The following is a 12,490-nucleotide window of genomic DNA, read 5'->3' as shown; positions in this document are numbered from 1 at the left end:
AAATAGTGACTAAATTTTTCAGGGAAAAAAATGACAGTGGATGGAAGTCTAAATCTACAAAAAGAAATTCAGAATGCTAGAAATGGTAAATATATAGGTAGACTTTTTTTTTTTTTTTAAAGACCAGGATTGAACCCACGGATTCACACACTCTGCCACTGAACTACATTCCCATACCTTTTTATCTCTTATTTTGAGACAGGTTGTGCTAAATTGCCCTGATTAACCTGGAACTTACAATCCTCCTTCCTCAGCCTCCCAAGCAGCTGGGATTACAGAAATGTGCCACAATGTCCAATTACTTTTTATTATATCTAAAAGAAAAAGTGACAGCTTAAAGCAAAAGATATTAAGGAGTTTTTAACATAAACAGAAGAAAAATCTATGACAATAATAAAAAGAATGGAAGTTGTAGGATCCTTCCCTTATACATGAAGAACATGAAGTAATATATTATTTGAAGGTAGACTATAATAAGTTAAAGATGCATATGGCAAACTAGATGATGATGAAAAATAAAAGTTTTTTTGTTGTTGTTTTTTGTTTGTTTTTGTGTGTGTACAACAGAAAAAGAAATTCAGGGGCTGGGGCTGTAGCTCACAGCAGAACTCTTGCCTAGCATATGTGAAGCACTGAGTTCAATTCTTAGCACTGCATTAAAAAATTAAATAAAGGCATGCTGTCCATCTACAAAATAAAATAAAGAAAAAAGAAACTTACTCTTTCACACTATACTCTCATACTTCTGAAACAAGATATGTGGCGATTTCCCCTCATATACCATGCAAGCAAGCAATTCTTCAAAAGATACCAGCTATATGCTCAATTCAATTCCCTCATTATCTACCTTGAAAAAGCATCAGATCCCACAAGACAAGGGCTCTGTCCCACAAGACTGTCTCTTGTATGCTTCCAATGACAATCATAAGCCACAGGTTGTTCACTAGTGCTTTTGACTAACCAGGGTTTGCACAATCCAGTTGTGACAGTGATAATGCTGTCCCTCTGCCAGTTGTCCTTGGCAGACTTACTTTTGATTTCCTTCACTTTGCTCAGCATCCTAAAGTCTAAAGGAAAGCCACACCAAAGTGATTAAAGGGTTACCTGCTAAATAATCTTTCTTTAGATTTACAGAACCTAGAACATCTAGTGACCTTCAGATTACATCCTAATGTTTAACTCTTCTTACTCTTTAGTCCTATGCAGCAACTAACACAAAGCATATAGGTTTTCTGTGAAGTTTAACTTGCAAAAAGTAATATGTTTACCCAAAGAATTATACAAACTAGACTCAGAGGTCAAGATAGCCATGTTGCAGTCAGACTAGGTTGAGGTTGACAACATGCCCTAGATGACAAAGACCCCACCCAGAATGCCTCCTGTACCTCCTTTCCATCTCTTTTTGCACAAATGAGTTCCCTAACACTTCTTCGGAGCATAATAGCTCCCTCATCTTCTCAGGGTGCCAGCTCTTGACAAAACCTGATTTCTTTCCCACCAGTTCTCCTTTCCCCAGTATTGGTTTTCTAGTAACAGGCAGGCAGGCTTGGGTCTGGTAACACTTCCTCAAGTTTGATTATTTGCTAGAGCAGCTCACAGAACTCAGAGAAACACAGTTACTAGTTTACTATAAAGGGTATTTTAAAGGATGCAAGTGAATATCCAAAATGAGACACACAGGAGGGGACATATAGTATCATAACCATTCTTTTATGGATGAGAAAACTGAGGTACAGAGATACCAAGTAATTTGCCCAGAGTCACCCAGCCACAGAGCTGAAGAACTATATCTCCAGATCCACTCTTCACCACCATGCTATCTGAAAAATGCCTAAGAACCTGGTAACAGTGCTGTCTCTGAGAATGGGGACATAGGTATTAGGAGACAGGATGAGAAAAAGGCTAGCTTATTGTAGTAATCTCTAGGTAACATTTGAAGGAATAAATTTGCATATCTTAACTATTACCAAAAATGTACTCACTAAATTTTTTTTCTTTATGGTTTTTAATATCTGAGCTACACAGAAGTGTTTTACCCAGATGATAAGCATAACTCATTATTTTACTACTTTACCTGATTTAGGATGCAAAGCATCACATTGGGCATTGTACATATGTACAAATTCTTGATGCCTTTTAATAAGCTGCTGTTTATTTCCTTGAGTAGACAATCCATGCTGTTTTAGTTTTTTCTTTAAATCACGATCAGAGAGCAAGTTATACACTGTTTTGGGCAGTGGCTTCCTTTTGTTAACAAAACTGAAAAGGCAAAGGAAAAAAAAAAAGTTCCCTGAGGATTATTGTGAATTATTATCAAATGCTTTCATGTAAAACAATAATTTATCTTCTGACTCAACACATGGGTGACTGGGAGAACAGTAGAGACATTACAATAATGAGAGGAAAGAGAAGAATTTAGTTTGTGGAAAAGTTGATGGTGTTTGACAATGGTGCCCCTGAGGTGCCAGCAATGTTCAGATAGAGAAATCCAGGCAGCTCCTGAAGTAAGACTTAGGTCTCAGAAAGAGGTCAGGTCTAAAGATGAAGACTTAGAAAGCTTATATGGAAGGTTTATGGACTCAATGTTATGACAATTTCACTTAGAATCACACTTATGTAGACCTGATCAATTCTCTTTAAAGCATGCTTTTCCTAAAATTTACCCATGGTTTCCATGAAAAGTTCCTATAAAAACCAATTATGTCAAATGATTACAATATAAACACTATTGAGAGTTAGGCTGTGGGTATAGGTATTATTATTACAAATAGCTTCTCTAGAAAACATTCTGATAAACAGACAAATGTGCCCCTCAAACATTAAACAATTGTTTTGAAAGGGACTAGATGAATAAAAGGGGAACTGTCAACTTTACTCAGCTCATTACTGCCACTGAAAAACAAATTCAGAAAGTTGGAGAGTGAGCAGTAATCTTCAATGAACACAAAGGAAAACAATGATTAAAAAAAAAAAAAACAAGCTTCTGTCCTCTTCAAGTATTTATGTTAATAAACACATAAGGCCTTATAAAAAATGCATTAGGAAAATTACCATCTGGCTTCTCATTTTTCAATCTATTTATATAATAAATACACTGATAATAATTTTAAGTATAACAAAGTCATGTTATATTACCTTCTCCTACTCTTTGCCCCAAAAGAAAACATTATTTCTTAAAATAGACTAGAATTCAAGCTTGCCTACAAACATCAATCGCGACTTGAAACAATCTTCATAAACAGGAACTCCTTAGTGAGTTTTAATCCATTTTATCTGATTATAGCATGACTCCCTGAGTACAGCCCCTCATTCAGCTTGATGGTAATTAGGTGCTTAGTATGTTTTTGAAGTGGTTATTATAACCGTAGTCATTTCAAAATGAGAACAGAAAAGGTTCAGGTAAAAATTAATAGGAACTTGAGAGTAACAGGTTTATCAAAAAAACAAGAGTTTACAAAGGATCTGCATAGAACTAGTTCACAAAAGTTGTGCCTCCCTCAGATTCCCCTGGAAGGAGGGCTTGGTTAAAATGCAGATTCTCAATCCCCTTTGCACTACTCATGTGGTTCAGGTCTGAAGTGGAAGTTTAAAGTCTATACTTCCAGCAAGGTTCCCCCAGATCCACCTGGTACACATAGTGCAAAGGTCACACTTAGAGAAATATTACAGTCAAAAATACAAAAATAACCACAGATGTCTTTATGAACCAATAGTGCCATTTCCTGACTAAACCATTTCTTTTATGCTCTATTAATAAAATCTAAAAGCCAGAGATAACTACTTAACTATATCACAGTAGGTAGCAACAGATGAATCATTTTACAGGCATTTATAACAAGCATCAGGAAGGAATAATTCACATTGATTCCTATCTAAAACACTTATTTTATCAAAGATGAATGTCTAATTTATAACAAAAAAATTATAAAAATAAATCGTACTATTCACTGGAATTTACAATGAAAAGCATCACCAGAGATCAACTATTTCTATCTAGAATTTTAAAATATAAAATATGATGTTTCCTCAAACATGAAAATGACATTAATCCTTCTTCTATGACTTGATAAAACTGAGTAATGCACTTAAAGGTCTCAGAATCTGAGGATATGAGAAGGTATAGTCTTTGAATCAACTAGGAGATGATTTTATATAGAATGAGTTAAGGGATGTCATTCATATCTGGGAGATGATCTGGGTGCAGAGGATGAAACTGAAAAATAAGCAGAGACTCCTCTATGTGACAAAACCCCAGGACAGGAAGTAAAGACAGATTCAGCTAAATGCTCCCATAAGTGTGTCTGACTGATTCTGTAAGATGTGAGTTATGAGGATAAAACCCAGAAGTTATCTATAAGGTAGGACTTTCAGCAGCCTCAGTACACTAAGAGGGTAATGCAATACACAGTGCTTCTAAGTTGTACTATGGACTAACTGACAGGACTCCAGGATTCTGTGGAGCAGGATCTGGAACCACTAATTACACATGGATAAGCCCATCTTTCCATAAATTGACAGAGGCAGACATAAATGAATATGATAGATGCATCTAGAAAAAGAGAAGTTCAAACAGAATTATCAATGTTGATTCCTCACTCTTTAAGGAGAAAATCCTCAGCTTCTATAATCATTTTTAAGGAAGAAACACTTCTAAAAAAGGTCATTAGACTCTCATGGCTTATAGGAAACAATCCATGGGACTGTCCAGTCTCATAAATCCTCACTAACTAAGCAACCTCACTAACAATCTGTGCACACAGATTGTCTTATGTTTGCCCCCCCACACTGTAAATTAACAAAACACCACTGAAGTTTATGATACCCAGTGTTAAGTTATAACACTTTGTGTTATAACTTAGGGAAATATAACTTTATATTTATAATATAAAGTTATAATATATAACTTTCCCCCAAAACCTGCATTCACTCCAAATGTGAAAATTAAGTGACACATTTTTTTACTTTTAATTATAAAAAGCAGTAAGATGGCCCTGCCTTATTAATGTGGTGTTTGGAAAATACTCTTCTAAGTCCTTCAAAACAGATCAAACTTAAGGGCCCATCATTCTATTCATTCTTACTTCTTACCAATCATTGTATCCTTCTCCGTCTTTCCAAAGCTCACAAAATTACACCTATTTTCTCTGCCTTTCTTCCTAAAAGTTTCCAAAGAGACGTTTCACAAGGCCCAGGATAACTTCATTACTAGACTCTTGATCTTTAGTACTCACCACTTTGTTCCATTTATCATCTGTTCTCTCCCTGGAGACAGTGGAAGCAAAGAGACTAAAGATTTAAATAACCTCTATTTTTAAAAGAATCATCCCTTGATCTTGCTGTTCATTCTTCCTCTCAACTACCATCTCATTGCTCTTATTCCCTTCATCATCAGACTCATCTAATTTGCAGCTTCTGCTTCCTCATTATCTTCATCAGCCACTGGTTTCTTAATATCCTGCAATTTAACTTCAATTAAAATTTCATTCCTAAATAACTTATATGTGTGAAAGTAGTGGACTAGTTTAAGAAAATACTGTTACTTTGATGTATAAAGGAGGCAGAATAGCATAGTAGTTGGGTACAAATACTGAGCTGACAACTTATTAGTTTGTCAACTGGGCAGATTGGAGGGGAGGACATCATGTTTCACACATACTCTTTTTCACCATTTTTACATGTATACATAAATGCCTGGTCCAAAAATAAATTTTTAAAAAGGCTTGATGCAAATTTCTACAACTTTTGAGCATCCTAAGGACAAAAAAAAAAAAAAAAAAAAAGAAAGACTTCATGTGTTCAATGTTCAAAGTTTACCCTTACTTGTTTTAATCATAGGATTTTATGGAGTTCTAAAAGTCTAAGAAGAAAAGAGATGAAAAAGAAATGAATTTTAAGTTACTAATTTCTCAAGTAAAAAATTCAGTAGCTACATATTCAAAATAACTGTATTTGGCAAAGTAGGAACTCAGGGAGGAACAAAAGGAGAAAGATAGAGATCCGATCAACAGAATTAAAGAATAATGGGAGGGAGAATACAACTGGTCACTGGGATGAAATGAATATGAACCGTTTCTTCGGGTTTATGAACCACAAAAAGCACATAACTAAAATAGCTTGGGTTATGCTCAACTTTCTTACCTTCTGAGGCTTTCCTTCTTCTCTTCACGTGATAAACAGCTGTCTAAGTGTTTATTGATGTGGTTTTCTAGAATGCTAACCCCGCAAACAGGACAATCCACTGTATTTTTAAAGAGAAACACAGAATTTACTATCTGTAGAAGGGGTAAAAATATATATATATATATGCTGGTTCTTTCAGCAATTAAGATTAAAAAACAAAACAAAACATAATCCCAATTTAACATGAACTTACAAAAGCAAAAGAGAAAAGGAATGATCCAAGAGGGCAACATCAGCAGGACAGACTGGTTAATGGGTAAGAACTACATTGTGGGAAGTCACAAATCAGAATCCCAGGCTTAAAGACTGAACATAGGCTGGAAATTGGTTTATTAGAAAATGCTCTGGTTGTTAGGTGCAGTGGCATACACCTATCATACAAGCAACTGGGGAGGTTGAGGCAGAAGGATCACAAGTTCAGGCCAGTCTTAGCAACTTCATAAGATCCTCTCTCAAAATAAGAAATAAAAAGGAAAAAAAACTGGGGATATAGTTTAGTGGTAAGGTACTCCAGTTTCAATCCCCAGTACCAAAAAAGGAAAAGCTATGATTAAATCTTTTCTACCAAAGTATGACCAAACTATAAAACAAATCTTCTGTTTTTCTCAATCCTTAGGAGCATCCCTAGTTAGCACAGAAACAATCAACATCAACTACAGGGAGACATAACTGGCCTTGGGCAAGTGAGCAGGTAAGTACAGTTGGATTAATGCATTTACTGGATAAGATCAAATACTATACAATTTTGACAGTGCTTACAAATTTGCTAATTTACTTCTCATTTATAATTCCGTATGTAATGTTAAAATTATTAAATACAATCATTCTCAAGTTGCTTCATGGAATTAAAAGGATCTGTGGAGGAATCTCAAGACTTAGAAGCCATTATGGATACAGTGGACTAAAGCAGGGAAGGTAATGTTGTGACAGAGGAGCACAATTTCTAGGTCCTCTGTCCTTACTTTTAATAGAGCATGGCCAATTTTATGTTATGGTTCATTATAAGATTTCATTTGGAAAAAAGGTTCTGTGAAGCAAAAACTAAATTAGCAATCAAGCTTAAAAAAAATACAGTAAGAACAACTGGTAAAAAAGACTGAGGATAAAACATACTAGGAAATTTAAGTGAAATTTATATTCCCTTAAGAAATAAATTAATTAACTAATAAATTAATTCTAATTTATCTAACTTTAAAAAACACTAACAGCCTTGCACTGTGGGTGGCATAGGTTTACTGAAGATGTCTAAGACTATTTCTGCCTAAAAGGTGCTTCAAATTTCACTGGTAAGAAAAAACACAGAAAACAAAAGGTTAAACAAAGCAATATATTCATCAAACAGATAAGCAAACAGTAAACAAAATGACTGGAAAACAAGTGTTTTCAGGGCTGTGAGATATGGATGTTGTCTAGCCCTAATCAATGAGTAGTTTAGAATCTGGACAGTTTAAAAAGATGTAGAACAGGGGTTTCCAAACACTCTTAGCAAAGGCTAGGCAGTAAAGAATTAAGGCTTTCCAAGTCAGTATGGCCTTTGTCACTAGTATGCAACTCCTTCACTGCAGCATGAAAGCAGTCAATCTGTAAACAAATGGACATGGCTGTGTTCCGGTAAACCTTTATTTACAGAAATAGGTGACAAGGTGGATTTGGTCTTGGAAATGCAGTTTGCCAATCCCTGGCTATATTGGAGGAAGAATGAGGAGATCAGCTTGGCTTGAAATGGGTTTCTAAGAGAGAGAGGGGTAAAAAATAAGGTGGAATGGCTAGAGTAGAAACCAAATCATCAAAGGCTTTAAATGACAGGCAAAACATCATGGAGGCAGGTATTCAAACAATGGTATAAGAAGACAAAAACAGCTCTTAGAGATTAAATTGAAACTTGTATGTTAAATGGGGGTGGGGGATTTAAAAATGAGAAACAAAGTTACTGTGAGGCTGAAGTATGAACTAATTAAATTGTTTCTTTCTTTTTTGTAATTGTTAGTTGTTATTGTTGTTTTTAAGAAATCAGGCTGAATTTCTACTCTATGAGAAAGAAAAAACAAATATACATAAAAGTACCCACTACATCAATCTCTGAGATTATGATAAAGTAAAATCTGCTTTATATCTTCCCAATCCTTCCCCCTAAAAACTGCTGTCTATTTATTCTTCTGTCATATGAATGAGAATATTTCCACTAAATAAGAAAATACACATAAAAATAATTTCCCACCTTTAGAAACTTGCTTCAAAGTGGACGTAGAGGGTATCTCAAGACCATTAGTATCTGAGAAGCCAAGGGCAGTCTTTCCCATAAAACATGCTGCTTTAGTCTCCAGAGAAGTGCTTGCCTCTTTCTGTGGGCTGAATTTAATGTCATTTTCTTTCATTGACAACTCTGATGTAGAACCATTAGTTTCTCTAACCAAGAAATTGTCTATTAATCTGCTCCCCTGCTTTAAAGAATGTCGGTAACCTCCAGGAGTATGTACTTTGACAGCAAGTTTCTTAGAAGAGGAAGAAGCAGGAGATATGGGTGGTGATTCTAAAGCAAACTGCAACAGATGATTCCTGGAAACATAAAAAACACAACAGATAATTAAGATATCAATTTATGTATAATAAATGGACTGACATGCGCTGTTTTCCCAATTAACACTTATTTTTCTGAAATATGAAGCTTACACCATAACCATAATCAAACCAAAATGTTTCTTCTAGAATAAAACTTGAAGTAAAAAAAATCTAACTTAAAAGGGCTGGAGTTGTGGTTTGGTAGTAGATTGCTTGCCTGGAATGTATTAGGCACTGGGGTTGATCCTCAGCATCACATAAATTAAATTAAATAAAATAAGGTAATGTGTACATCTATAACTAAAAAGTTTTTTTTAAATGTAGTTGATATGTCTACAAAAGGAAATGGCAAGACTTCATCGGGTTCTGGTCATGGAGAAAAGCTTATGCAAGTTTTATTCTCCAATGGTAAATAACTTTAAAATCTGGACAAATTTGTTATAGGCACTGGAGTGTAATCAATACAAAACTGAGATCTCTGAGAGAGAAGAGACACATGAAGTGATCCAGTCAGTGTTCCCCCAAGATTGTACCTTGGAAGCATTTTCTGGGAATAGGATACTAAATTCAAATCCAAACAGGGTAGGTAGGACAGAGGCTAGGTAGGGTGCTTGGCATGTATAAGTCATGAGAAGGAAACCCAGAAATTTGCTCAGAAATTCTCATCTAATTGTGACCATCTCTAGATTGAAAAAGCAAACAAAACCACAGACTACCTGGTAGGAAACAGACACTAGTAAATTGAGATTTCAAAGGTCAAGGCCACAATGTCATCAGTGTTTGTGCCCAATCAAAGCAGAGAGGCGTTCATGAAGACCATGGACATTCCAGTGAAATTCCACAAAGATCACACATTAGGAAAATGGACCACACTGGATACATGTAAACAAAATTAAACAGAACAATCTAAGAGAACACTACCAGATCTTGATAGAACAAAGATGAAAAGCTGGCAATTTAACTGTCCTAACAAAATTCAATATATTTCAAAGGAAGATAATTTGCAACTTCTATATTTTGTCAACAATGTTCGACGCACATTTAAAAATTACTAGACATGCAAAGAAGCAAGAAAAAATAGCCATTAGCAAAGAGATAAAATATTCAATAGCAGTAGATCAGAAGTGATCCAAAAAGCAGCATTCCAAAGAACTATGATGAATAAGTTACAGAGGAAACACAGATAAATGGATGAAAAACTACATCATGAAAGAAAACTTTATATACATTTAAAAAAACAATGAACATTCTATCATTACAAAATAGTTTATCTAAGTTGGATGGATATAATAAGAGATAGCAAAAGTAGTAAATTTGAAAGCAGGTCAACAGAAAATATCTAAACTGAAATACAAAGAGTGAAAAAGACAGAAAAACAAATAGTATTTACCCAACTGATCAAATCATAGTGGAAATTAGAAAATAGTGAGTTGAATGATTTCATGGGAGTTTGCCAAAACAGTCTCTAGAAGGAAATTTTTAATAGATTAAAATCAATATTATGAGCTTCTAATTTAAAAGCTTAGGAAATGAACAGCAATTAAATCCTAACAAGGAAGGATTTAATAACAGAGACAAGTAAAATAAAAAAGAGACATTCAAGAGAAAATGAGCAAGGCCAAAAGTTGATTTAAAAAAAAAAAAAAATAACAAAATAATTAAATCTCCACCAAAATTAAATACCAAAAAAAAGAATGAAAATACAAATTACCAAAACAAAGAATTAAAAGGACACATCATTACAAATACTACGGAAATTAAGATTACTAGGTAAGATCATAAATATTTTATAATAATAAATTAGAAATTTTACATAAAATGGATAAATTCCTTGAAAAACATTATTCATTAAAAGTGACAAAGGAAGCCAGATGTGGTGGTGCACACCTGTAACCCCAGCAATTTGCCTATAATCCTAGCAAGTTGAAAGACTGAGGCAAGAGATCTAAGGTTAAGGGTAGCCTCAGCAACTTAGTGAGGCCCTAAGCAATTTACCAAGACTGTCTCAAAATGAAAAATAAAAAGGGCTGGGGATATGGCTTAGTGGTTAAACACACCTGGGTTTAATCCCCAATACCAAAAAAACAAAAAAGAAGAAGAAAAACCCACTTGACAATAGAAGAAACAGAAAAAGAAGAGTCCTTCCTTAGCAATTACAGAAAGTAAAGCTATAATTAAAAACCTTCCTATGAAGAAAACTCCAGGCCCACATATTTTCACTGGTGAATTTTACCAAATATTTAAGGAAAAAAAAATACCAACATTGCACAAAATCATTCAGAAAATAGAAATGGGGAAATATTTCCCAACTCAAATTGATAAAATCAGATATGCACATTTTAGGAAGAAAAAATTATAGTTCAAGAATCTTTCATTGGGTCTGGGATGTGGCTCGAGCGATAGTGCGCTCGTCTGGCATGCGTGCGGCACGGGTTCGATCCTCAGCACCACATACAAACAAAGATGTTGTGTCTGCCGATAACTAAAAAAATAAATAAATATTTAAAAAAAAAAAAAAAAAGAATCTTTCATTGAGCACAGATACAGAAGTTTAAATAAAATATGCACAAATAAAATCTACAGATAAATTTTCAAAATATGTATATAATGTATCATAACCAAGTGGGATTTATTCCAAGAATACAAAAAAATCAATAAATGAAATTTACATGAGCAAAATAAAGTATAAAGCTATATAATCATCTCTACAAATATAGAAAAAGCATTTGATAAAATTTAATGCCCAGAATTTAAAAAAAAAATTTTTTTTTAAATGTAATGCCCAGGGCTGAGGGTGTAGCTCAATGGTAGATTTGTATGAGGCCCTGGTTTGATCCCCAGAATGTAAAAATAAATAAATAAATAAATAATATCAATTTACAATAAACATATTCGAGAAAACCAGAAACAGAAGTAAATATTTTTATCTGATAAAAGACTATTGTCAAAAAAACTTAAAGCTAACACCAATCATAAGTGAAATACTGAACATCTCTCTAACTCTGAAAATAAGACAACCACCAGCTTCTTAAATTGTATTAGAGGACCTAGCTTAATGACAAGACATTAAGTGGGGGCAAGAAGGGGAATATGAGGGGCACACAGATTGGAAAATGAGAAAAAAAATTTCATTTGCAGATGAAATGATTATGTACATAGAAAATTTAAAAGAATCTATAAGAAGCTAGAACCAACAAGTACATTTTCACAATTACAACAAGTACATTCTAGTTATGATGTCAACAGACAAACACTAATATACCTATACATTAGCAAACAGAAAATAAAATCTTAAAATACCACTCAAAGTACCATCAAAAAGGGTTGCGGTTGTAGCTCAGTGGTAGAGTGCTAGCTTTGCACATGTGAACATTAGGCTCAATCCCCAGCACCACATAAAAATAAAATAAAGGTATTATGTCCATCTACAAATAAAAAAAAAATATTTTTAAAAAAGTACCATCAAAAATATTAAACACCTGTGAATAAACTTAACAAAAATGCATAAAACCTGTATTCTGAAAACTACAAAATGCTGCTTATAGAAATAATAAAGAAAAGCCTAAATAAATGAAGAGATATTCCATGTCCACAGTTGAGAGGACTCAACAATGTTAAAATATCCATTTTCCCACTTTTATTTATAGATTCTGCAATACCATTTAAAATACAAGACATTTTGGAAGAATGGAAATGTTACGCTCATTCTAAAATTTATATGGAAATAAAAAGGCCCTAGAATGCCAGCAGT

At 34.0% G+C, this 12,490-nt stretch overlaps 1 protein-coding gene across 1 annotated transcript in view; it reads right to left on the bottom strand.

Annotated features, from left to right (window-relative positions):
- The window catches only part of Rad18 (RAD18 E3 ubiquitin protein ligase), a 98,881-nt gene that overhangs the window by 64,259 nt on the left and 22,132 nt on the right, over positions 1-12,490 (bottom strand). Inside the window, exons 5-7 of the mRNA XM_076841132.1 lie at positions 8,399-8,736; positions 6,139-6,238; positions 2,075-2,259 (exon numbers count right to left, since the gene is read on the bottom strand). Coding sequence (XP_076697247.1) covers positions 2,075-2,259; positions 6,139-6,238; positions 8,399-8,736 — 623 coding nt within the window. The remainder of the gene's footprint in view (positions 1-2,074; positions 2,260-6,138; positions 6,239-8,398; positions 8,737-12,490) is intronic.

Source organism: Callospermophilus lateralis, chromosome 20, assembly GCF_048772815.1.
Source record: "Callospermophilus lateralis isolate mCalLat2 chromosome 20, mCalLat2.hap1, whole genome shotgun sequence".
NCBI lineage: Eukaryota > Metazoa > Chordata > Mammalia > Rodentia > Sciuridae > Callospermophilus > Callospermophilus lateralis.
The sequence above is the reverse complement of the archived record's forward strand: the minus strand, read 5'-3'. Positions and strand labels throughout refer to the sequence as shown.